This window comes from Camelus bactrianus, chromosome 17 (assembly GCF_048773025.1).
Source record: "Camelus bactrianus isolate YW-2024 breed Bactrian camel chromosome 17, ASM4877302v1, whole genome shotgun sequence".
NCBI lineage: Eukaryota > Metazoa > Chordata > Mammalia > Artiodactyla > Camelidae > Camelus > Camelus bactrianus.
Genome location: NC_133555.1, coordinates 40,363,116 through 40,390,194, shown reverse-complemented (window position 1 = coordinate 40,390,194; position 27,079 = coordinate 40,363,116). Strand labels below are relative to the sequence as shown.

The 27,079-nt window shown below is 41.0% G+C and overlaps 2 protein-coding genes across 5 annotated transcripts in view; both read left to right on the top strand.

The window, feature by feature from the left end:
• Positions 1-6,651, top strand: part of ENTPD3 (ectonucleoside triphosphate diphosphohydrolase 3) — a 31,565-nt gene extending 24,914 nt beyond the window's left edge. For 2 of the 3 annotated variants that reach the window (XM_045509770.2, XM_010945871.3), the window contains 4 exons: positions 1,696-1,965; positions 2,120-2,230; positions 2,867-3,004; positions 5,242-6,651. In XM_045509770.2, the coding sequence (XP_045365726.2) occupies positions 1,696-1,965; positions 2,120-2,230; positions 2,867-3,004; positions 5,242-5,478 (756 nt within the window). In that variant the 3' untranslated portion in view covers positions 5,479-6,651. The remainder of the gene's footprint in view (positions 1-1,695; positions 1,966-2,119; positions 2,231-2,866; positions 3,005-5,241) is intronic. The other variant, XM_045509769.2, reaches the window with a different exon arrangement.
• A 13,259-nt stretch (positions 6,652-19,910) lies between these two features.
• RPL14 (ribosomal protein L14) lies at positions 19,911-25,152 on the top strand. 2 transcript variants are annotated; one of them, XM_045509774.1, is made up of 8 exons: positions 19,911-19,947; positions 20,261-20,332; positions 21,809-22,062; positions 22,597-22,698; positions 23,295-23,389; positions 24,400-24,499; positions 24,579-24,632; positions 24,816-25,152. In XM_045509774.1, the coding sequence occupies exons 1-8, from the start codon at positions 19,926-19,928 to the stop codon at positions 25,095-25,097; spliced, it is 981 nt and encodes a 326-aa protein (XP_045365730.1). In that variant the 5' UTR covers positions 19,911-19,925; the 3' UTR covers positions 25,098-25,152. The 2 variants fall into 2 exon arrangements, with proteins under 2 accessions (XP_045365730.1, XP_010944174.1); XM_010945872.1 differs by lacking the exon at positions 20,261-20,332.
• The last annotated feature ends 1,927 nt before the right edge of the window (positions 25,153-27,079 follow it).

The window sequence follows — 27,079 nt, the reverse complement described above, 5'->3', positions numbered from 1 at the left end:
CTATCACTACTGAGATGTTATGTGTTCTGTCACTATTGAGGATCACTCCTATCACTATCTTTCCCATCTGTAACAGGTTTTACTCTAAGGTCAGATTATGCTATGGTTTTTTGTGGAACCTTTTATCTAAAGTCTACTGGTTGACCCTTTCATGCCCGAGCCCTGCAAACACTAAGTTCAGGAAAGATTTTTTGAATGGTGAAGACTTAAATAATTCACACTCTAACAAGAGAATTGAAATCATCTTTACTGAGCTTCTTCTAGCCAGAAATTATCTTTCTTCTTCTCCAAGCCATTTCTCTCCAAGAAATGATTTGTTTAAAAACTATAAGTCAGATTTGGAGGGGGAAACTAAGTAATCAGTTGCTTGATTTGATTTTCTTTTCAACCAATATTTTAGCAATAGGGTGACCCTGGTGTGACAGATTACAGATTAGACTTAACAGCTTTTGAATATCATAGATTTTTTTTCACACCACTGAGGCAGAAAGGGGCCTGTATGCTGCCTCCACAGTCATACTACGATCTTTCTGGAGGACACTCATGTAAGTTATATTGGATGAGTATCAGACTTCTGTAGGATTCTGTGCAGAATCTTACCACTGACTTTTGTTAAATGATTAGATTATGTTGATGTGTACCTCAGTATCCTCATCAGTAAAATGGAAGAGTTGGGCTAAAAGTGTTTTCTGGGTCAAGACTTTACTGTAGGTAATAAAATATGCTTTAGTGGCTTTGAAATCAGATGGAGTTCAAATCCAATTCCTTGGCAAAGAGGGTCCAAAAGTAGAATCAAATACATTTCAGAATTTAGCATAAGATAAAGGCAACATTTTTTTTTTACCATAGATAAAAGATTGGATAGTCATCTGGAAAAACCTTAACACCAAATAAATTACAGACAGATTGAAGATGTAACAGGATATTTACTGCAGCATCATTTTGTAATGGCAAATGATTGGAAACCACCTAAATTTTCCTTTAGAGGGGATTCTCTAAATAAATTATAGTTTATTTGTACAGTGGCGTTCTATGCAGCTACTAAAAAGAAAAGGCACTCTACATGTTCAATGAATGGAAAATCTCAAAGATATATTTTAAGTAAGAAAAACAAGGAGCAGTATGTATAGAATACTGCCATTTATGATTTAAAGTTAAAAAAAGAGAGGAGGGGGAAGAAAACATATATGCATATGCATATAACAAGTCTACACAAAGTCTCTGGCACACAAAAACTGGCATTAGTGGTTACTTCCAGGGAAGGGGATCTGGGTGGGGGAAATGGGTGGGAGGGAGCCTTAATTTTCATGGTATATTTATTTGTACCTACAGAATTATTTTTTTAGGTGTGTAGATAATATTCTCTTCAAAATGGCTAATTAATCTAAACATCAATATCTTGTTTTCTCATCAAAATGGAGTTTATAAAACCTGCTTCACGGGGCTGTCATAAGGGCTGGAGCAGATAATGTGAGCGAGAGCCTAGCATTGTGCCTGGTGCGGGGTGACCGTCCCTCAGCCCCCACTTGAGTTACCTGGACGACCTGGGAGTTCCCTTCAAGAACACACTGACACAGATGGCAGTTTTTCCATTTCTCTCTTGGCATTGGAGGGTAGCAATACTGAGAAGCAAACAGAAAGTACTTGATTCTCCACAAAACAGTGATTTCTAACACCTCACTCTTGTACCTGCAGAATTCTACCACCAAAACCAAGGTAACCAACCCCTGTTACCCTCGGAATTACACCACCACCTTCATTGGGGCAGATGTGTTTGGCAGCTTGTGCACAGCGGACCTGAGACCTAAAAGTCATGACCCCAGCAACATCACTTTTGAAGGAACCGGAGACCCATCACTGTGTAGGGAAAAGGTGGCCTCCCTATTTAACTTTAAGGCTTGCCATGACCAAAGAAACTGTTCCTTTGATGGGGTTTATCAGCCAAAAGTTAAAGGATCATTTTTGGTAAGAGCAAAACCCCAAAAGATTCCTTGATTCCCCACTGAATTTTTATTTTTCACCTTTCTGTTTTTCCTCTGCTGACCTGTTTCTCACTTTCTTATTTCCTACTCTCAAACCTCCATATCATATTCCATTCTGAGGTCTGATTTCCTTCCAGGCTTTTTCGGGACTCTACTACACAGCCAATGCTCTCAACCTTTCGGGTAGCTTTTCCCTGCACACCTTCAACTCAAGCACGTGGAATTTCTGCTTACAGGACTGGAGTCAGGTCAGTATTTAAAGGGAACGGATCAGTATCAGTACAAACAGCAGAACAGAGTAGAGTCCATTTGTGTGCCTGTGTGTACATTCTGAATTTGGCCTTTGTGCTGTTCTATTTTCACCACACCCATAAATAGGGGTAATAAGGGATCCCACCTCATAGCCGTGTTGTGGATTAATGTTTTAACCACAGGCGCAATGGTTAGAACAGTGTTTGGCACATAATAAGCACTCTATAAACTTAGATTGTTCTTCCGTGATGTTGTACAGGGTTTTTAAATTGAAGTATTGAAGATATGGTGTGTACACACGATGGAATATCACTCAGCTATAAAGAAGAATGCAATTTCACCATTTGCAACAACATGAGTGGACCTGGAGGGTACTGTGCTTAGTAAAATACATCAGACAGAGGAAGACAAGTACTGTCTGTTATCACGTATATGTGGAATCTAAAAAAAAAACAAATGAACATAAAAATAGGGATATTTTATTATTATTTATTTTATTGTATTCTTTTAGAATAATATTAATTACGAAATTCTGAGTGGTAAGATTCTTTAAAATATGACTCTTTGACCTAAGGTGTTCTGAAATGTGCATTTTAAAACCTGCCTCCTCCCTGCTGTGAACCTCCCTTTAGCTCCCACTGCTGCTCCCCAGGTTTGATGAAGGGTACGCTCGCTCCTACTGCTTCTCAGCCCACTACATCTACCACTTGCTTGTACATGGATACAAGTTCACCGAGGAGACCTGGCCCAAGATACACTTTGAAAAAGAAGTAAGTCGAAGTACAAATTGTTTTCTCCCCTTCCTCTCAAAACTAATGTTTGTGTGTATGTATCTGAATGAAATGTAGAAGATAAAGGGGAATTGGGAATTTAAGGTTCCTGAGTGGGAGCCAATGAGACCTTGATTGCTTGTGAGCTAGAAAAGAGATGATGGAGAATTCAGAGGAAGTGGTCACCAGAAACCCCTCCACGTGAGTTAAGGATTAGAAGCCAAGAACCATGGACTCAGCTATGTGGGGGAAGGACTTGCTTTATCATCTGCATATTCCTAGCATTCAGTGCAGGGACGAAAACCTGGAAGGTACTTAGTAAATGTTTGTTGAGTGAATAAACAAACATATTAAGGGTCTAAGACTTTTCATCCTGAAGAAGCTTCAAATATAATAACTTTGTTGAGAAGATAGTAACTAATTGCTCTCTACTGTACACAGATGTCAGAGTGAGATACATGCTTTAGAGCATGAGTGATTAAACAAGCAGCATTAAATAAGAATTTGCTCTTGCAATGAGTCTGAGCTCACTGTATTCCCTCTCAACTGTCCACAATGGTCCAAATCTGGGATTAAAGCTCTTGTCTGGTGACTGTTTGGTGAGAGGTCTCTGTACCTGGCTTTCAGGCAGCACTCAGCCTTGCTGATATGTTCATCCAGCACTCTGTTCTCCAGGTTCTGGGAGGGTTTTCTCATTTCAGGGATAGCTGTTGTAAAGCCTGAAGTATGTCTGGAGTCAGTCTGTTCAACATTAGCTTCGGCAATAATTAGATTAAAGCGTACGATATCCAGCCTTAGGCCTGGTGACTATTTACTTGTACATAGATAAAATTGAGTCATCCACAAAAAATAAGGATGTCTGGAGACCTATAAGGACCCTTGGTGGCATGTACTCTCCAAGTTTTGTTTCTAACGAATCTAATTACCAGGAAAGTACATTATGAGAATGGGGAATGATTATCCATTAAATACCAATTTGGGTGGATACAGAACTCTGGGTTTCAAGTTCCTTTTCTTTATTTATAAAGAATTTTATACTCAGCCAAATTAGTATTCAAATGTGAGGGCATAAAAAAGACTTCAGAATATTTGCCACACAAAGATTTACATCCAAAATATTTTTGGAGTAAGTGATTAAATAAGAAGAGAAATAAATCAGATGTTATAAAAAGTAGGCAATAAGAATAAATTATGTTGTGGCTTAAAACTTATTTTAAAAAAGAAAACTAACACCAAAGAAAAGTAAAAGAGAAGAATCCATTTATAACAACCCAGAATTCAAGTATAGTTAAAATTCAGTGCAATGGGGGTGAGGGACTGAAGGGTGGCCTAAAATGCTCACCTTGTAAAGGGGAACATATTTATATGATTTTTAAGGCAATATAGGAAAATAGCACTTACTGAAAATTTAAAACTGAGATATTAGAGAGAAGTCCAAATATATCAATAATCACAATAATTATAAATGATCTGAACCTACTGGTTAAAAGACAGACATTGTCAGATTGGATTTTTGAAAACCAAGGATATGTTGTTTATAAGAGAAATACTTAGGCTTTAAGCATAAAGACACGGAAAGTTGAAAGTTAAAAAAAATTTTAACTATCAGGCAAACACCACCCAAAAGAAAACTGATGTAGCTATTTAATACCTGACAAAATAGTCTTTAAGATGAAGAGCATCACTCAAGGTAGAGAGAATAACATAATGATTAAAAAGTTCAGTTTATTATGAAGATTGCAAATATGAAACATTTATTCATCTAATGAAATAGCCTAAAATCACGTAAACAAAAATGGATTGCAACTACCAGATGAAATTGACAAAGTCTTTCCCATTTAGACTGGCCTCCTGTTCTTAGAAACCCCGTTCCTGGATTCAGTAACACATGCACCACCCTCCTGCTTTAGCTAGAGATGTTCCTGTACCTGATGACAGAGAAGCTTTCACCGGCATTAACCGTGCCCTTTTCACACCTGGCTGTGCAGAGGCTGTGAGGTTCAGCTCTTCTGGCTATTTTCTCTGAGGTGCAGGAGGTTGGGCCCTTGAGACTCTGTGTTCACAGTGACCTAGGTTCTAACCCAGCCTTTAGTATCTGAACCTGGGCAAGTCCTCTGACCTCCTTAGGCCACAGTTTTCTGGAGGTGGCTCTGGAGGGTTACTGGGGTGTGTCCTGGGGATGTAATCTGCTCCTCAACCCTGACCCTGAGAACTGAGGCATCTCCTCTGCTCCACAGGTGGGGAACAGCAGCATAGGCTGGTCTCTTGGCTACATGCTCAGCCTGACCAACCAGATCCCAGCCGAAAGCCGCCTGATCCGCCTGCCCATCCAGCCATCTTCCTTTACAGGCATCGTCGCCTTCTTTGCAGCAGTGGCTTTGCTGTGTCTGACATATCTCGTGTACCTGTGTGTGTCATCCAGGAATCAGAGGCGCTCCCAGAATTCCTTGGACCACGTGGTGGATTCTGAGTGAGCCTGACAAAGTGGCTCCTGGAGCCCAAGGGCTGTCCAGAACCAGCCTGGGGGCACCAGATAATGCAAGCCAAATGTCCATCTTCGGAAAATACAAGTAAAGCCAAATACCTAAGTCATGTGCCTCAGATACTGATTTATGCCAGAGCACCTCTTGGGGAGCCCCTCAATCACTCTGCGCACACTGCTCCACCACAGACCTCACCACCCACTAGCTGACCTTTTAGGGAACAGAGGCAAGACAGGCCATCAAGGTAGGGCTTCTTATTCCAAGTGCCCCAGAAGAAGAGTAAGTTGAGAACACGATAGTTTGATGTCAGAGAATCGACCTCAGGGCTCAGTTTGCACTTCCCCCCTTCAAAAATGCCGTATTCATCCCAGCAGGTATGGAAGCTGGCAGGTGTCTAGTAAGCATTTGGCCCAGTCAGATATCTCATTTTATGGCTTCCTGTCATTGGTCCTTAACTAAGACTTCTTTTAGCAACCTCATAAACAATGAGCTCCCTCAGATGGGTAGAATATCGTATCTGGGGGAGAAGCCTCCTGTAACCTGAGGACAGTGGCCACAGCCAAGCTTCTGTCATGGGGACAGATCCTGAAGGACAGAGACACACAGAACATCTCCCAGAAAACTGCAGGTCCCTCGTGAAGTGGGGTCCCACTCAGGGCTCTGGGCATTAGATCGCCACCTGTTGTGTTTCATCCTCTTCATCCGTCCCCCTTCCCATTAAGGTGTCTCCTCCGTAAAACGTTTATTCCTAGGAAGGCTATCACATTCCAGATCATTCTGCCTTTGCTAGGTAGGCTCTTGCTTGCGGCTGAATTCCCTTACTGGCAAGGTGTGTGTACTTCGCCCACCATTCCCACAGGTATACCTGATGCTGTTATAGGACATCCTAGTCTTTGATTTGCCAAGTACATTCCTAGATGGCAGGCCTCTGCAAAGTAGCCATAATGCTTGACTGGGGAAAGACAAAGAAGCTGCAGTGATGTTTAACTCCAAAGTGGGATAGAAAAGAACTCCAGCAAGTCCAATGGCTACAAACTAAAAATCAACAGTCTTTTGGATTGTAGTTTCTTAGCTGAGTATGGAATAAAAGACTCATTTTATTGTGATTGAGGGGTGTGTGTGTTACCCTGCACTCTTTCTCCTAAGTACCCAAGGTGGTATGTATGAAAGGAAGCTTCAAAAACTAAGAAAATTTTCTTAAGCAAACTTTCCTGGTGTATTAAGTCATGCATTAATATCACCTTTATTCCAGAGAGTTCAATGTGCTTCACTTTAATAATAAACCTCTGGCTCCTTGAGATAATTGAGTCAAACATTTCTTTATCTTATTTGACATTCAAAACTTCTATAGGCTACAATCTGCCACTTAGATCTTGATTGCACCCAGAATGGCTTCCCCCATCCCACAAACACACCATTGTTCACACAGTTCTCCTGACCTAGACTGCAGGTCATCTTCCCACCCACCCAATACACATTTCTTAGGGCCCAATCCTAGCTCTACTTCTTCCACAAAGCATTCCTTGTGTGCACATGTATGTAGGCACACACACACACACACACACACACAACAACCTATCTCCTGAACCACTTTTAAAAAACTAATTATATAAATTCTTAGATTGTTGTTTTATTTTCTGACATGTATCAAAGAATTCTTTTCAGACAGATCATCTCAAAATTGGCAGGCCAAGTAATGTATGTAGTACTACTGTGGTAGGCAAAAGTCTAAGATGGTTCCCATTACCTTCACCCTGAGATTACATGGTTACATGGCACAAGGGATGTGCAGATGTAATTGTTCATCAGTTGACTTTAAGATGGAGAGACTTTCCAGGTAGGCCAAATCTCATCATATGAGCTCTTTAATGGCAGAGCATTTTCTCCAGAAAAGGAAGTCATATTCAAAGCATAAAAAGGATCTGACTGTTAGCTTGAAGAGAGAGAAGGCCACATGGGAAAGGCCTGAGAGCAGCCCCTAGGAACTAAGAGCAACCCCTGGCTGACAGCCAGCAAGAAACAGGGACCTCAGTCCCACACTGCCAGAACTGGGTTAAGCCAACAACCTAAATGAACTTGGAAGCAAATCTCCCCAGAGCTTCCAAATAAGAGATTGACCCAGTTGACATGTCCTTCTTAGCCTTGTGAGCCCCTCAGCAGACAACCCACACAGACTTCTGACTTCCAGAATTGAGAAGTCAGAAATGGGTGTTGTTGTAGGCCATTAAGTTTGTGTCCACTTGTTACAAAGCGACAGAAAATTAACACAACTACGGAAGACCCAAGCCTCCAAACAGAGCAAGTGCTTACATTTGAAACACACAGTAATGATAAAGTAATTAGGTATCACAAATTGTGCCTGTTCCTTACAATAACCATGCAAGAAAAACATGGGCTCAGCACTAAAATAACATGCCAGTATCACCAGCTGGTAAGCAATTTTGGAGATGGAGATTCCGGCCGGGTTAAGTCTAAAACGCATTATGTGCATCATACTTCCTTTCACACAGAAAGGCAGTATTGTGGCAGTTAGAGGAGTTTGGTTTTAGATTTCATAGTTCAACCCATTTACGTGCAGTTGCGTGATTTAAGACAGAGGTGTCATGTCGTAGTGAAAAATGTGGGACAGTCGGATTTCCATATCGAGGCAAAAGGAAACTCAATCCCTTCTTACCATTTTCAAAAATCATTCCCAGGTCAGTTAAAGACCTAAGTGTGAAATATAAACCTACAAAGGTTTTAGAATAGAATGCAGGAGATAAATTTTAAGATCTTCAATAAGGGAAGAGTTTTTTTTTTAATTGGAAAATTACTTTATGAAGTCACTGTATATAATTAAACTGTAGTCCAGAGTTAGATACAATTTAATTATAGTTCAATTCCAAAATAAAAGTTATTGTAGGTGAGACGATGAAATTTCCCAACACTTGATTTTAATACATTGCACTAAATTTTCTAAAACTCAGAGGAACCAATATTTACAGTAGATGGTGTATTTATGAAAAAGGGGGAACAGTTCCTTAAACACTATACAAAAATCATTAACCATAAAAGAATAGAGATATGGTTGATTACATTAGGTTGGGAACTTCTGTTTATCAAAAAAACACCATTAAAAGAGTGAGAAGACAATACACAGAGTGGGAGGAGGTATTTGCAACATATATAACTAATAAAAGACCAGCTTCCAAATTGCATAAAGAACTACAAATCAGTGAGAAGGAGGCAGGTGAGCCAATTTTTCTTAATGGGCAAAAGCTTGAAAAGACATTTTACAAAAGGAGAAATCTAAATGTCCAATAACTATGAAAAGGTTCTCAATCTCATTAAATCAGGGTAGTGCAAATTAAAATTACAGTGAGATAACACAATATAATCATTAGTCTGGCAAAAAATGTAAAAACACCAAGCGTTAATGAAAGTGCAGAATGGCTGAAATTCTCATACACTGCTTGTGGGAATGTAAGTTAATGCAATCACTCTGGGAACCTGAGCTATTGTCTAATAAAGTTGAAGATACGCACACCAGATGGCCTGGAAATTCTAGGCCAAGGGATATATCTTAGAGATATGTGTTCTAATGTATACTAGGATACACACTTAAGAATATTCTTGCCAGCAACCAAGATGCCCATCCCATAAAATGGAAGAATAAATAGCAGTATATTTGTACTAGAAAATACCATACAGCATAAAGACAGAAGAACTACCAACATATGCCCAATATGGATGGATCGTACAAATATAATGTTGAGGTTAAAAAGGAAATCACAAAATAGATAAATAGATAGTATAATTCCATTTATATTAAGTTCAAAAACAGAGCACAAATAACAAATGTTGGCAAGGATGTGGAGAAAAGGGAACCCTCAAACACTGTTGGTGGGAATGTAAATTGGTGCAGCCACTGTGGAAAACAGTAATGGAGGTTTCTCAGAAAAACTAAAACTAGAACTACCGTATGACCCAGCAACCCGACTCCTGGGTATGTGTCTGACAAAAACCAAAAACACTAATTCAAAAAGATACATGTACCCCAATGGTTACAGCCACATTATGTACGATTGCCAAGATACAGAAGCAATCAAAATGTCCATCAACAGACGAAAGGATAAAGAAGATACATATATTCATATATATAATGGAATACTACTCAGCCATAAAAAATAATGAAATTTTGCCATATGCAACAACATGGATGACTTGGAGGGCATTATGCTAAGTGAAATAAGTCAGACAAAGACAAATACTGTGTGATACCACTTATATGGGGAATCTAAAAAATATAACAAACTAGTAAATATAACAAAAATAAGCAGACTCACAGATACAGAGAACAAACTAGTGGTTACCAGTGGGGGTTAGGGGCAAGATAGGGGTGAAGGATTAAGGGGTACAAACTATTAGGTATAAAATAGGCTACAAGAATATATTGTACAACACAGAATATAGCCAATATTTTATAATAACTATAAATAGAATATAACATTTAAACATTATGAACCACTATATTGTATACCTGTAACTCATATAATATTGTATATCAACTACACTTTAATCTAAAAAATGAAGGAAAAAAGACTGTTGAAACGCACAAACAAACAAAAACAGCTGGCTAGTAGGTCTGGGACCTGGACCCAATTTCCTTACTCCCAAGTCCAACGTCCTTTCTATCCCACACCTCCTTAACTTGCTCATGTGTGATCCTCACTTATTCCACAGGTCTACGTACAGCCCTCACTCAGACCTGGAGGTCCCTAATGACAAAGGAATGTTGGTCTTAAGAAAACAAATGTTATTCTTCTAGAACTTCAGAAAAATTACCAGTCAGTATATGCTTTGCAAAAAACCAACATTAATAGAAAACCTCACATTTGTTTGGATTGTAGAGTTAATCAAGTATTATTTTCTACCTCAAATACTGATATACTGAGGTTCCCACAGATGCTTTGCCTTACTAGTCAATTAAGTCCAGAATCAATTTTAATTACATCTTTGTTTAATAACCTTTTGAGTGAATAACTGAGAAAAAAAAAAGTCCAAAAACAGGCAAAACTAAACACAGAAGTTAAACTCTAACACAAGCAAGGAAATTATTACTCTCAAATTTGGGAAGATAAAGGCTGTGTTTGGAAAGAGATAAAAAGACGTTTAGTCTGCTAGGGCTGCTGTAACAAAATACCATAGACCAGACAGCTTAAACAACAGAATTCATTTTCTCACAGTTCTGGAAGCTAGAAAGTCTGAGATCAAGGTGAGAGTCATTTCAGATCCTGGTGAGAGCTCTCAGGTTTTTGGACAGCTGCCGGCTAGCTGATTTCTCACATGGCCTTTCGTCTGCGAGCTCTCTGGTGTGTCTTTTTATAAAGGCACTAGCCCTCTTATGACCTCACCTAACCCTAATTACCTCCCAAAGGCCCCAGACCCTAACACCACCACATTGGAGGTTAGGGCTTTAACATATGAAGACTGGGGACACACAGACATTCAGTCCGTGAGAAGGGGACTTCCAGGGTGAGTGACTTTTGGGCATTTCCCATCAAGATGGTGGAGAAGTAGGACCAAGAGCTCGTCTCTCCTTGTGACCTAAAACAAAACCACAACTGACTGCTAAACCACCATTGAAAACAAAAGACTAGAACCTAAAAAAAGATCTTCTTCAACTGGAAATATAAAGAGGGAACCACAGCGGGACAGTAGGAGAGGCGCGCTCGGGATATAATCAATATGATGGGGCCCCATACCCCCCGAGTGGGCAACCCACAGGCTGAGGAATAATTAAGTCGCAGAGGCCCCCCACAGGAGTGAGAGCTCTACAGCCCGGGTTCCGGCATTGGGAGGAGGAGACCCCAGGACATCTGGTTTTGAAGGCCAGTGGGGCTTAACTCCAGGAGCCCACAGGACTGGGGGAAACAGACTTCACCCTCTTGGGAAGCATACACAGAATCTCACGTGTGCTGGGTCCAAGGGCAGAGGCAGTGATTTCATAGGAACCTGGGCCAGACCTGCCTGTTGGTTTTGGAAGGTCTCCTGTGGATGTAGGGGATGGCTGTAGCTCACCCAGGGGACACAGAAGCTGGTGGTGGACATTCTGGGAGTGTTCATCTACATGAGCTTTCCTAGGGTGAGAGTGCCTTTCTCTAACTGGGTAGTAGTTACAGGGGTTGCCTTTTATCAACCATTTTTACACTTTCTTTATGTCCAATATGACATTTAAAAAATAAATTACAAGTCTGAAGTAACTCAAGGATATGCTACTTGCTCCCTCTATGATCTTCATAAAGTCTTTCAATCTCTCTGACCCTTGATTTCTTCATGTATAAAATGAGGATAATATCTACCTCTCAGGATAGATAAGAAAAGGTAAAATTTAGCATAAATTTAGCGTAACTTACTCATGGAACAGTATATAGCCAATGGATAAAAGTATAAAAAAGTGTTTCCTTCACCCATTTACTTATCATTTATTCACTAGTCATACATTTACCACAAGTCTACCGTGTGCAAAGCAAGCACTGGGCTGAGAGACTGAGGTTGGAAGGGAAATGACAGGTTACTTTCCTCCTGAAACACATGAGACAAGAAGGCCTTCTGCTGGAGCCATCGAGAAAATCCTTCCAGTTGTGCACTGTTTTTTTCCTCCCTAATTAAAGATGCTGAAAAAATCATTAGCTCAAAAATATTTTTAATATTATAATATAATGAGACAATTGGAAATTTAAACATTTGATAATATCAAGGATTTTCTGTTACTTTTTGTTTAGGTGAGAGAATGGTATTGGGGATTGTTTTTTTTCCCCAAGAATCCTTACCATTTAGAAACTTGCTAAACTATTTCAGGTGAAATGATACGTCTAGCACAGCCATCAATATTTAACCTGAGAAATAGTAGGAGATACACGTTAAGAAACTGTTTTTGTAAGGAATTGGCTTACGGGACTGTGGGGGCTGGCAAAGCGAGCCTGAAACCCACAGGGCAGGCTTACCTAGATTACCTAGAATGATTTCCCTTACCTAAAAACAACTGATTGTGGTTTAATCACATTAGTAATGAATAATGGAGGACCGTAGCCTTGCCAAGGTGACACATAAAATTAGACCATAACATTTGTGAACTAACTCAAAAATAACATGGAAGGGAGAATGCAGGTGGGACAGGACTGGACCATGGCTTGATGGTCCTTGAGGCTGTGGTGATGGGCATATGGAGGTTCATTATAGTATTCGGTCTACTTTGCGTGTTTCACAATTTTCCTCAATAAAAGGGTTTTTAAATATACTTTTAAAACTCTCAGAAACTCACTGCTTTGTGTCTAATTTTCTTTCTGGTTGTTTTCTCTACACATTTTCACATAGTTAAGAACATGCAGGAGTTAGTTTTACATCTTACTTCCTTCATAGCATTATACCATTAGCACTTCCACATTTCACTAAAAATTCTTCCCAAATATCAAACAAAATGATTTATAACTAAGGCTCTGACACCACACAAACATGGTTTGCATCCCAGCTCTGCTACTGGTTGCCAAGTGACCTTGGCCTAAACTCCTTAGTCTCTCTGTGCCTCAGTTTCTTTTAGTATAGTCACCCAATTCATTCATTCATTCGCCAATATTGTGAGTGTCCTCTGAGCCAGATCCTGTTCTAGGTGCTATGTCTACAACAATGAATAAAATAGACAAAAGTCCTTGCCTTGTAGAACTGGCATTAGTGGAGGAGACAGGCACCAAGAAACTAAACACATATTGTACAGGGGGTTGCAACTAATCCAGAGAAAAACAACTGGGGATAGAGAGTGCCAGAAGCAGGGGATGGGGGTTGCTACTTCATACAACGGAAGTCCAGGAAAGTCTTTTCTGATAAGGTGACATTTGAACAGAGAATTAAAGAAAGTGAAGGAGTCAGTCGTTGAATATTCGGCAGAAGCATGTTCAAGGTTCAGGGAGGAGGCCAGTGTGACTGGAGCAGAGTGAACAACTAGAAGATGCTGGGAATGAGGTCAGTTAACAGCAGGTAGGCTGTGCAAGAGAAAGCCATTAGGTGATTTTGAACAAAGGAAGGACATCTGGTTTCTGGTTCAAAAGGATTACTCTCTAGCTACAATGACAAAAATAAAGTGACAGGGGCAAGGCCAGAAAAGAGGAAACCAAATGGCAGGCTATTAGAATCATCCAGACGAAAGATGCTGGTGGTTTGGACCAGGATGGTAGCGCTGGAGGCTCTGAGCAATGGTCAGATCCTGCATATGTTTGAAAATAGAATCCATGACATTTGCTGATGGTGAGAGAGAGGGGAGACTAGGATTCTAAAATTTTTGCCTGAGGAGGAAATGTGGGTTTGCCATTAACTGAGAGGTGAATGCAGCAGAGGGTTAATCCTAACCCTAACCCTGTAAACTCCATTTACACTGGAAAGCTTTTTTAAAACACATTTGTGTTTTAAAAATAGGAAACACCTATTTTGTGAAACTTTGAGGATAACTGTACACTTGGCCTTAAAAAGATTCAGACACCAAGAGGCTTCTGGCTATCTAAGGGGAAGCTCTCCAAAAAGGAGCCCAAAAGCTGTCATACATAGTTATGACCGACTAAGTCACTGGTCAGTGGCATTTGAGTCAATCTCGGCCCCTCTCCTCACTTCCTGGAAGTCAGGGGGTGGGAATGAAAGTTCCAACCCTCCAATCAGAGTTGGTTCTCTTCAAAAAGATACATGCACCCCAATGTTAATAGCAGCACAATTTACAATAGCCAAGACATGGAAACAACCTAAATGTCCATTGATAGATGACTGGAAAAAGAAGCTGTGGTATATTTATACAATGGAATACTACTCAGCCATAAAAAGGAATAAAATAATGTCATTTGCAGCAACATGGATGGACCTAGAGATTGCCATTCTAAGTGAAATAAACCATAAAGAGAAAGAAAATACCATATGATATTATTTATATGTGGAATCTTAAAAAAAAAAAAAGACAAACTTATTTACAAAACAAAAACAGACTCACAGACACAGAAAGCAAACTTATGGTTACTAGGGGTGGGGGTGGAGCAAGAGGGTGGGAAGGGGTAAATTGGGAGTTTGAGATTTGCAGATATTAACTAATATATATATAAAATATATAAACAAGCTCAAACTGTATAGCACAGAGAACTATATTCAATATTTTGTAGTAACTTATGGTGAAAAAGAATATAAAAATGAATATATGTACATTCATGTACAACTGAAGCATTATGCTGCACACCAGAAATTGACACAACATTGTAAACTGACTATACTACAATAAAAAATATATATATACAAAAAAAGAGTTCGTTCTCCCAGTAACCATCCTACTTCTGAAAGTCAGCTCTTTAACATAACAAGAGACACCTTTATCATGCTCAACATTTAGGAAATTCCAAGGATTTGAGAGCTGTGAGTCGGAACCATGGACAAAGAGGAAATATCTGTGATGCTGACTGAAAAATAATGCACAACCTAAAGTTAAGAATTATGTTTTATTGGTCAGTTTACTGAGGATTATAGCCCAGGAAGACAGCCTCTCAGCGCTGAGAAACTATTCCAAAGAGATAAGGGAGGAGCCAGGACATACAGGAATTTTGTTGGAAAAGAACAATGCAGTCAAAGATCAAAAGATTACTGCTAATCACAAAACACAGACCTCTCAAATTAATGATTTTAGTGCTTTTCTATGTATGGGAAGAAATAGCAAGAGTCTGGGCTCATTGAAATTATCTCTTTAATATGCATTTTAACTGTGTAGGGCCATTTTCCTGTTTTTCTCCATTCTGAATTCCCCTCTGGGCACACTGTGGGGGTGTGGGGGTGGGGTAGGGGCCTGCAGTGGTTGATAGTGGTTGATGGTGGACATAATTCATTGTTTACTACAATGGCAGCAACATTTTTTGTCTACAGTGAGAAATATATATTTGGTCATCTGGTCATCTGAATGACCAAATATATGTTTTCCTTATAAATATCACAACATCCCATTTCTCTTCCTCCTCCTAGTGTTCACCCCACTCATTTAAGAATGTACGCAGCAAACCTAGCTGAGCCGAGAAGTGCACTGAGAATGTCTTTAGTGGCACCGTGACTTTGTCCACAGTGTCAAGAAGTTTGGCTCCACTGCACAGAACCAAATAACAGCTGAGTCCCGCTCCTGCATCTTAGAGGCCAAGAACAAGGCCTCAAAAGGGTGTCCCCAATCTTTCCAGCTGGCCATTCATGGCTCTGACCATTGAAACGCTATAGTAATTCTTTGGTAAACCCCAGACTGCTATTCTCTGCAAGAAGACTTCTATCAGGAGATTCTCAGGCATGTCAACAGCTCCTACAAAATCAATCATATCTTAACAAAGCTCCATCTTACCTTCTTCACTCTGGTGAACACAGCACACAAAGAAGGAGAGATTTTCTTTGGAAGAGATACCAGTCCTCCCATCTATGATCACGCTAAAGAATCTGGCTGCTTTTACTTGTTCCAGGAGCTTGTTCTGGATAGCTGCAGGCCTATCAGCTTATCAGTTCATGTTGTAATTGTTCAGCTATTTCCAGAGCACCAGGTGGTAAGTAGCTAATGTTCTTTCAACACTGCATCCAGTTCTGTAATATAATGTAAAAATGCATATATAATCTTGAGCCTTCTATGCAATGGAATATTCTGTCTGCCACAGAAAATGAGAAGTTTAATGATCTATTTTAGAGCATGACAACATCTTTCTGTCAACAGCTTCTAGTACTGAAAGGCAACAAAAGCCCGTCTTTGCTGTGGCCTTACTGTGTTCCTTAGATCTGATATATTTCCCAAGTATTTTCTTGACACTAGACCAATCTGTGTTGGCACAGAAACCAACACTACCTCCTTGGTTGTTAAACACAAAAGACAGACTACAAAATACCCTACTTAAAAAAAAAAAAAAGCTGAAAAGGCTGGGCACTGCATCCCCAGGGTCCTGACCCATTCCGGAGTCTATCAGCCTCTTTGGGAACTGGAAATTGGAAGAGAGCAACCATGGGGTTGTTAAGTCACCTTCATTTGATCTCACTCAGGGTCCTGTGATTTAATAGGCCAATGTTTTCCTCATGATGGACATCTTACTCATCCAAGGATATGGTATCGCCTGTGGTTGTTGAGTTTACCTGCTGCTTTGCAATAGAAAAGGCCTAAAACTTCCCAGTTGAGGAAACCCTCAGAGTACCTTCCTGCTACACTATCAACATTTCTGTAAAGTTGTATGGCCAGGCCACTCAAGGTGGCTGTTCTCTTGCTCTCTGTATATCGCTTGCTCAACAAATGTCTGTTTCATCTATACCCTATTTACATGACTGACCTTCCTATATACTTTCCTCAGGCCCCTGTTAAGTGATTATTCTTATCTTATCTTATCAAAGAGGCAGAGGGGTTGTGCCGCTCAGCTGGATTCCCCAGTAACAAATGAGCCAACTTGCTGTCAATTCCCTCTATAATTGCTAACCTTCCCTTGCCCCGGGGAGCAAAGACTGTCACCAGGTCCTGCCCGCCCTCTGCCACACATGGTGTGGTGTTGCTCCAGGACTTTGCATCAGACATGTAAGTCCCCCACCCATTAAACTGTAGATGTCTCTGTAACTGATTCTGGGCTCTGTCTTCTGTCCTGAAGCTGGGTGAGTACAGGCCTTGTAGGCCTTCGAGGTGCAGCCCAACATAAGTAAAAACTAGGTCTGACTGAGAAAGTAAAACCTACATGGTTATTCACTGGCCAGGAAAAACAGATACAAAAGAAGACAGCTCTAAAGTTAATAGGAAACAATATTTCTGCCCCTGAATGCTACATCTATGAAGAGTCGTAATAACCCTCTTCTTTTTACTCGGAGAAAGTTTTTCCTTAAAATCAAAAATTCTTCGAAACTTTAGTGCTTTACATTTTAACAGGAAGGATGAAAGTTTCAATTTGGAACCCAGGTGCAAAGCTTCAGGAAAGGGGTTTCTGGACGTTCTGAAAGAAACATGGGTCCATTTCGTTGTCTAGGGCTGATGTTTTACCACTTTAGAAACTTCTGCTTTGCTTTGAGTCTATCAAAACAGTGTTTCATTTAAATTTCATCTTAACCTCACATCTCCCCACAGTCCTATAACTCTTATTTTCTCTTTCTTTTGGTTAAATATCCCATGATGTCTCTCGTGTGCAGTTTTCCTCATTGTAATTTATCAAGAGATCTGACTGTTGTACTAAAGGTTTATTCCTGGTGGTTGCATCTAGACAGTCTTGCTCAGCAACAGGCTCTTAAGATTAAAATTTTGAAAACAAGGGGGGAGGGCATAGCTCAGTGCTTATTAGCATGCACGAAGTCCTGGGTTCAATCCCCAGGACCTCCATCAAAAAGCAAAGAAATAAATAAACCTAATTACCCACCCCAACAAAAAAAAAAGAGAGAGAGAGAGAAAGAGAAAAGAAAGTATTTTAAAAGTTAAAAAAAAATTTTTTAAGCCGATATACGGATGAAAAATGTCACCTGCCATATCAGTAAACAAAGCTTGTGGCCATCAAGCCAGCGGCCACAGCAGCCACCTCCAACTGAGCACCCTGAAGGGATTCAGAATGCAGAAAAGAACAAGACACTGGCCCTAGATAGATAAGGTACACATCAAAGGAATGATTTCAAAGAGCCCAGACTCTTGCATCTTCCCACACACAGAAAAGTACTAAACTCATTGACTTGAGGTGCCTGGGTTTCTTAAATTTACAGTAATCTTTTGATGTTCCTCCTACCTGGTTTTTGTTGCAAAATTCCTATATATCCTGGCTCCTCCCTTACCTCTTCAGAGTAGTCCCTCAGAGCGATCTGAAAGATTATCTTCTAGGCTTAAGTTCTCAGCAAATCCACCAAAAACATAATTATAGACTTTTAGGTGGTACTATTTTTTTTTCTTCAGTGAACAGATGCAACACTCATTCTTCATTCTTACATATATCATGCCAGGTAGGCATACATATGACTGCCATGCCAGTTCCATCATAACTGGGATTGAGTCACATCTCAGAAAGGTTACAGGAACATGAAAGCAGGTCGGGATTCTGGGTAGCTCTTGCTTCACTTCTTGAACAGGCTTAGATTTCTCTCTGGTGGGCCCCAAACATTTTGTCGGCTAAACCAACATCTCCATCCCTCGTGACTGAGAAAAAGAAAGCCGAGGCACATCTTCTAGAGTACACTGAGGTCTAGCTGGTACAGGTGGACAGCTGGGGGCCTGCTGACACCCACAGGGATTCTAGAAACTGCGAGAAAGGGGAAGAGATGCTGGCCTCGCCCGCATCCCTGGGCGGCCCTCGATCAGCACGACCCCTCTGCTCAGTCTCAAGACTGAAACCTGAAGCTCCAATTTGCTATTCACTCCCACTTTTTGCCACAAAGAAGCGCTGGGGTACGCAGCTTCAGGAGGTCACAGTCTCCGTGTCAGCTCACGCGAAGGGCCGAAGAGCCTGAGCCCAAAAGAGCCTAGAGGCCGCCACTTTTGGCGCAGACACAATCCTCTCGGTGATTGGGCCAGGAGGGACGGCGTACGGCAGGGGCGTGGCTCCGCAACAAGAGGCAGAGCAAACTTCTGGGCGGGGCCAGGGCGCCATCTTGGATGCTGGCGTTGTCCCCGAACGGCCCTTCCTTCTGGTGATTGGACCAACGGTTGGGTGTCCCGGAAGGGGCGTAGCCGGCCAACGGGAGCTGGGTGTGTGTTCCGTCTAGTTGCCTTGTATTTGAAGCCTGTAGCTGCCAAACATGGTCCTGCTCGATTCTTGGCCGCTTGCGACATCACGAGGTAGCCAAGGCTTACTTGGGAGAGTTATCTTGCCATTATAATAGAGCATCGAATAATCCGAAAACTGCCTGCTTGGGACGAGGTTTTGAGATGCTTCTTAAAGGACGCGCTGTCATTTTTCAGGGAGAATGGGGAACACATTCTAGGAAGACGGAGCCAACTGCATGTAAAGCTGCGAAATTTACAGCTGTAGAGGGATTAGGGGACGCAGAATGACCAGAGAGAAAAAGCTAGGAAGGGGTTGGGATGAGATTATGGAGAGCCTTGACTTGCTAGGAAGTTTGGACTTTATCCTGTAGATTAGGTGATAAAAATGAATATTTGGGGGACTTGAAAAAATTGTGACATAATTAGTGAACTTTAGTGAAAAATAATTCTGTAACTGGAGAATACCAAAGTGTGTTTAGTGAACCACTTGGGGAGCTTGTTTTTAAATGCAGATTCTTGTTTCTCGAAGCCCTGCAAATCAAATTCTCTGGTTGTGGAGCCAGGAAACACATTTGGAGAAAAGAAATGCATAAATCATCAAGGTAGAGATTTGACTGTTCACACGCTGAAAACATTTGTGTAATCAACCAGCTAAAGAAACATCACCAGCAGCTCAGAAGCCCCTCCTTCCCATCCACCAGGTGTAAACATGACCACCTCTAACACTAAAGGTTAGTTTGCCTGTTTTGAAATTTCTATAAATGAAATCAGAGCATATACCCTGGCTTTCTTGTCCAGTATTGGGTGTAAATTCATCCATGTTGTTCCATGTAGTTGCTGTTAACTCTGTCACTACGTACTTCCACAGTTTATCCATTCTCTTGTTTATGGCCTTTGGGTAGTTTCTAGTTTGGGGCTGTTACCAAAAAGTGCTGTTACGAATATTCTTATTCATGCCTTCTCCTTTATAAATTATAAAGCAGGATACTAAATCCTAAAGAGTAATGCATTGACTACCCATTTATTGAGCCCCTCCCTTATCAGGAACTGTACAAAGAAAAGATAATCAAGGTCCTGCTTTCATGGAACTTATTCCCAGTGGTGCAAGAGTACAACGTAAGTGGACAGAAAAATCAGTCAAACAATTGCAATTCTGATAATAGCTCTAAGGAAAAGAAGTTGAGCTAGAAAAGGGGGAAGTCAGACATTTGCAATTTTTTTAATGTAGTTGTCAGATTAAATCTCTCAGAAGAAATATCTAGAAAAAAATACAAGAGATAAGTTGGCCCTTGCTATACAAAAAAAAAAAAAACCCACAAGAGTATCAAGAGGGAGAGGAAAAACAAAAAAAAGAGTATGAAGAGGGAAGAGCACTTCTGGCAGGGGAAACACCATGTGCAAAAGTTATAGCGCAAAAGAGAGCTTGGACTGGTCAAGACCAGTGTGGCTGAAGCACAATGAAGGGGAAGGAGGGATGGTATAAGGTGTGTTTGGATATAGGAACACATGATGCAGGGCCTTGTAGGCCAGAGTAAGGAGTTTAGATTTTATTCTAAATACTGTAGAATATCACTGAATTATTTTACAAACTAAGTGACGTGATCTGATTTTTTTTGTTTAAAGATCCCTCTGACCCATGAGCAGAGAATAGATTAAAGGGAGCTATGGAGAAGGCAGGTCACTTAGAATAGTCCTGGGAAGAGACACTGCCATAGAGCTTAGAAAAAAGGACTGCAATACATTTGGGAATTGTCAGCTCAATGATCACCACCTTAATCAAGTGATGAAAGTTAACACTGCCATATTGGGACAACGAAATATCCTTTGTGTGTTCTGATGTGATGCACCCAGGACACAGCATTTGTACCAAAAATGCCTAATCTGAATCTAATCATAAGGAAAACTACAACAAATCTGTATTTAGAGACCTTCTGCAAAACAATTTACCTGTATTTTTAAATGTCAGTACTATGAAAGATAAGGAAAGGCTTATGACTATTACAGATTTTAAATGACTAGACATAGTAACTAAATACAAGTTTGAGATAATAGGCCAGGAATATATTTTTTCATGTTCTGGAAATGACATGAATGGGACAATTGATAACATTCGAATAAGGAGTGCAAATTAGACTATGTTATTAACTTTCTAATTTCCATCATTGTACTGATTATGTAAGATAATGTCCTTGTTTTTAGGAAGTAGCACATTTAAGTGTGTACAGATAAAGGAACATCATGTCTGTGATTTCCTCAAATGGTTCAGGGAAAAAAATATAAAATGATAAAGCAACGGTAAAATGTTAACATTTGGGGAATCTAATAAGAGAAGAGTTTATGGGAATTATTTGCACTAGTTTTGCAACTTTTCTGTAAGTCTGAATTATTTTAAGATGAAAGGTTAATGTAATTACTGGGGTCACTTAAAGAAAAATTCTAATATTAAGCTATTAGTAACATTTAGACAAAAATCGGGAGTACCGACTGAGCAGTGGAAGGAAAGATGGAAAAACGTTAAAAGACGAAGTTGAAAGGGATACGGACACAGTCACGACGGAAAGCGTAGCTTCTGTGCTCTTCTTCACTCTGAAGTCCTAGGAGACTCTTCCCGTACCTCGTCCGCGGTATCAACGAAGCCACTCCCTCTGCTCGCATTCCTGAAAACGCAGCGCGGCTCTGGCGAGCTCCGCCATGTTTTCCCGTGCGCAACCGTGCGCGTACGTGCGTACGTCCCGACCAATCAGTGCCCACGTGGGCGTCCTGTTCAGCGCAGGGGCGGGGCGGCCTTCTACACATGCGCACGGTCGGGCAGGCCTTCTTCCTTCTCGCCGAACGCCGCCAACATGGTGAGTATCGCTGCCACGGGCTCCGGGTCTGCGGACCATGCCGCTCCACCTCTGCTTGAGCCGGGGAGCGGAGGCACGGAATGGCGCCTAGCAGGTCCTAGGTAGCGCGCGGTGAGGGTCCCGGGGTGTGCAGGGCTTGGAGTTGGGGGGCTTTCCAGACGCGCGGCCAAGGAGCGCGTGGATGGCCCGTCAGGCCCGGCGCTCCTTGGGCCCGCGTGCGCGCCCCCGCCGCCAGAGCCGGACCGCGGGAACGGCCAGTTGCCTGGCCAGGCCGCCGGGGCCGAGCTGGGCTGGGGCTGGCGGTCGGACCGTTCTGGCCCTTTAGGCCTGGAGGCCAGCGGGAACCTGGCTTTTGCCGCCGCCGTCGCCTCTGCGGACTTCGTCCATCCAGGTCGTTTCATGGAGCTTGGGCGTGTTCCCCTCAACATTCGTTTTCGCCATTCTTAGCTTGCCTTTAGGTTGCAAAGCTTTGCAAACTAACGAGTATTTTTAATCAGTTTCGGTGCTTTTTCCACCTCTACGCCTCAATTTTAGGTGTTCAGGCGCTTCGTGGAGGTTGGCCGGGTGGCCTACGTCTCCTTTGGGCCTCATGCCGGGAAGCTGGTCGCTATTGTAGATGTTATTGACCAGAACAGGGTAAGTAAGTAAGGAAAAGTGTCACAAGTTTACATGGCAGTGGATGGTATACAGTGTAGATGATAATGGTAATTGTCCCAACAGCCCTCCAAAGTAGGGGTACTAAGGGTGGTAGGTAACCTTATTTTACCAGTGAGGAAACAGCCTGTGTAGTTAGTGGTTAGGAGAACAGGCTTAAATTGGCCTGGACTACTGGATTTGAGTATTATTTATGCCCCTTAAACTACCCGAAGTTTTTAACTAATTATGGGCTAAAACACTGGTGAAGTTTAAATCAATTTTTATATGTAAAACGAGTTTAGAACAAAGCCAGGCAGGTAGAAAGCCCTTGTTTGCTGTTGTCCGTATTTAAGAACCACAATTAACCAAGGCTGTGAATGATAATAAAGGTGTTTGTTGGAAATGAAAGGATTAAAGACTTGAAGTTGTATGTAGTTGGGTTATGTGCTGTGCTGTTACTAATAGTTTAACCTTTTAAAAAAGCATTTAAGTAGTAGGGATTTGATGATTCTGAAAGGACTAATATTATATAGAATATCTGCTTTTTGAATGCTGTTACATTTTTGCATTGAGATCCTTGATCTTATGTATTCTAGGCTTTGGTGGATGGACCTTGCACTCAAGTAAGGAGACAGGCTATGCCTTTCAAATGTATGCAGCTCACTGATTTCGTCCTCAAATTCCCACACAGGTAACTAACCACCAATCATCACCCTTCCCCTAGTTTTGTTAATACTAGCAATAAAGTTTGCTCAGTTTAATTTTAAAAATGTTTTTGGTATTTTGTTTTTCTCCTGAGAATATAGTAAGCAATGTGAAAGAGTGAGAGCAGTTTAGAAGAGGGATTTACAGTTTAGAAGCAGACAGGCGTTAATTTACTTTTAAAATATCCTGTGATCTGCTAGTTCTCTGGCTTTCCATTTTTCCAGATTTCCCATTGTTTTCCTCTTGTTTCTTTTTCTTTCCCAATTTACACAACGAAGACCTCCCTAAGGGATTCTAGTTTGCCAAACATATTTTAGTCAATTTTAGTTTCAGAACAAAGTTACTCACATTTGTTTCTTCCAATACTATCATCATTAGTTGAGCTTTTAGTGTATGCCAGTTATTAAGTATTTAACAAACATTATCTGCTTATGACAGCCATTAATGAAGTTCTTTTCTCAGTTACTTATAAGGAATTAAGGCAATCAGTAGTGGTTCTTTCTTGGTATATGTAGGTTATAGATGTTAAACACTATGGTGTTTTGCTATACAGTTGTCTCAGCCACAGTGACAGTTGATTGCAGTGAAATATATCCTGTGACATATACTAATTTGAAAGAAATTTCAAAATGATAATTGCATTTTATAGTGTTGGGACAAATTTTTGATCCTAGATGACTTTTAAACCTAGAAAGTAGAATGGTTTGCATATTTTTATTAAAATTGTGTGTTTGAGGTTATAGAACGTCCTGGCTTAGTGATGAACAGCATTCAAACAAGTAAAAGATAACAGGGATGCCAGGCGGCATGTGCTCACAGAGACGAGTAGAGCTAGAAGTAGAGAAAATCAGAAGGGTTCTTAAGGCATTTTGCCTTTTTTTTTTTTAACTTGAGGGTGTATATATAAATTGTGCTTTTTCAGAGGACAAAAAGCTATCCTTGGGTGTGTGTGACCTCAAAACTGATTTCTTAATCTGTGGCCTTGGCTCTTTCTAGTGCCCGCCAGAAGTATGTCCGACAAGCCTGGGAGAAGGCAGATATCAATGCAAAGTGGGCAGCCACAAGGTGGGCCAAGAAGATTGAAGCCAGAGAAAAGGTAAAGACTGTCATTTGCATTTGGACCTTTTCTGTTTTTGGAGGATTGGTGGTATGACTTTTTGTTTTTTTTTAAATAGAAGGCCAAGATGACAGATTTTGATCGTTACAAAGTCATGAAGGCAAGGAAAATGGTAAGTTTTTAATTTATTACAGGATTGTTGTATTCTAACGCTAAACTGCTTGCCCAAGCTGTGTAGACCAAAGTTGACTTCATAGGAGCCTCAGATATTGTAAGGGTTGTATATTCTATACATATAGGATGGGCAAGCGTTTTATATGCATATGTAATACACGTTTATTTTGAAATTTTTCAGAGGAACAGACTAATCAAGCTTGAAGTTAAAAAACTTCAAAAGGCAGCTCTCCTGAAAGCTTCTCCCAAGAAAGCACTTGCTGGAAAGGGTGCAGCTGCTGCAGCTGCTGCAAAGGTTCCAGCGAAAAAGGTCACCACTGCAGGCAAGAAGGCTCCAGCCCAGAAGGTTCCTGCTCAGAAAGCTGCAGGCCAGAAGGCAGCACCTCCTCCAAAAGCTCAGAAGGGTCAGAAAGCTCCAGCCCAGAAAGCACCTGCTCCAAAAGCATCTGGCAAGAAAGCATGAGACCATAAGAGGCTATTATAAACGTAATAAAGGTTCTTTTTGACATGCCGGCAAATCTCTATGGGTTAAAGTCTGTTGCTGGGGCCAGGATTATGAGACAGATTGATAGTAGGGTTCTTAATGTCATTTTTGGAGAATCAGTTTCTTAGTCCCACTCTGTCCAGATTCAGATAGTATCAAGTCATCACACAAAGTCATAAATAGTTCATGTTCACATGGAAAATCATGATAATTAGAACACGGTGAATTTTCTTGTACAAATACATTTTCGATAAGTGAAATTCCATCAGCTTTTGATGCTCAAAAGAGTTTAGTAAATTTTCTTAAGAAAATACACTGTAGGAAAACATGCGTTGATACATTGGTTACTTAAAGTATCTGGTTCCCTACCATTTCTAATCAGAAGGTGGTTTCTGAGCCTCACTGAAACAGTGGGGGCAAAATTTTTTTGATGGTGTGGTAATAGGCAAGTGATACAGTGTAATAACTTATGTGATAGAGGAAATACAGGCCATTTTAGGTTGCCTATTACTGTCTGAGGGGCTTGTCTAAAGTGGGGTCTTCCATTGTGGCCCGAAAGACTGTGTAAGGGGAGAGGGTGGTGAGAATCTCAGGAGTGTAGAGGATGGCCAGAGAAACCAGAGGAAGCCAGTTGTTGGAACTGTTGGGGTAGAGTGCGGTGTGGGAAGCCAATATCTGAGGTTTTAATCATGTGCTGTTGGATTGAAATGTGGGGACAAGACTGGGAAGTTAAGGTGGTATCAAGTTGGGCCGTATTGTCTTGACAAGGGTCCAAACCAGCTATAGTAGTGGTGATGTCATTTAGTAGGTCTTGATATTTAACCTAAATAAGTGATGTTTTTTACTAGTTTCTTGGTTTACCACTACTGCTTCTGTCCTACCTTTTCCTCTTGGATTAGTATTTTTTGAGTTTCATGGACTGCATCCTCTAGTATTTCTTCCAGGTAGCATTCATGAATGATAAACTTTGAGTGCTTACTTGTCTGAAAGTATTTTTATTCTGCTCATGAGTTGTTCTTCACTCGGCATGTCTGATGGCAAATGTATGGGCTTTTCTTCTCCCACACCAACCAGTTATCCAACTCTCCAGGCACTGAATTGGGTATCCTACAGTTCAGCTCTGATATCTTAACTACCCAGGTGAGCATCAGACCCCACATTTTAAGGGGTCTGACTCACTTCAGTTGTTGCTAATTCCAAGTCCCAGACCTGTACTTCTTGCTGTGCAGCTATAAATTGGAGTTCCCATGATTCTCATTTAGTAATTTTTTAGAGCTAAGGCTTATTGCAGAACTCAGAAGACACATTGTTACCGATTTGTTAAAAAAAAAAAATTCAGGAACAGCCAAATGGAAGAGATGCATGGGTCAAGGTGTGAGGGAAGGTGGTACACAGCTCCCATGCCCTCTAGCTTGCTGCCCTCCCAGGACCTCCATGCATTCTACCTAGAAGCTCTCTGAACTCCCCTCCCCCTTTATAGTTTTTACGGAGGTTTTTTTATGTAGGCATTTTTGATTAAGTCATTGGCTACTGGTGATTATCTCTATCTTCGTGGTCCCAGTCACATGGTTGGTTTCTCTGGTGACCAGGCCCCCATAGCCCCCCACGCCCCACCCCCCTACCCCCATCCTGAAGCTACCTGGGAGCCTCAGCCACCTGTCTCAGCATGTACGAAGACATCTTTACTACTCTGGAGACTAGGATTGTAGAACCTTACTGTGTCAGGAACTGGGCAGAAGACCAAATATGTATTTCTTATGTCATATTATTAAACCTTGTATCTGTGTGGCAGTTCAGAACCAGTTGTATATAAGAGCTTTGCATGAATTGACTCAGTAAATCCATTGAATTTGAGTTTGAAACTGTTACCATTCTCAACTGAGAAACTAAAGAAGAGTAGTAATTCGCTCAAGAATACAGTGCGTAGTGGTGGAGCCAGGATTTGAACCTAAATAGTCGGA

Excerpts from the sequence above, each read along its gene's own strand:
- RPL14 (XM_045509774.1), top strand. The coding sequence starts at position 19,926 with ATGACCACCTCTAACACTAAAG. Across the intron at positions 22,063-22,596 it reads CGCCGAACGCCGCCAACATG|GTGTTCAGGCGCTTCGTGGA; the intron begins GTGAGTATCGCT and ends CCTCAATTTTAG. Across the intron at positions 24,633-24,815 it reads TCATGAAGGCAAGGAAAATG|AGGAACAGACTAATCAAGCT; the intron begins GTAAGTTTTTAA and ends GAAATTTTTCAG.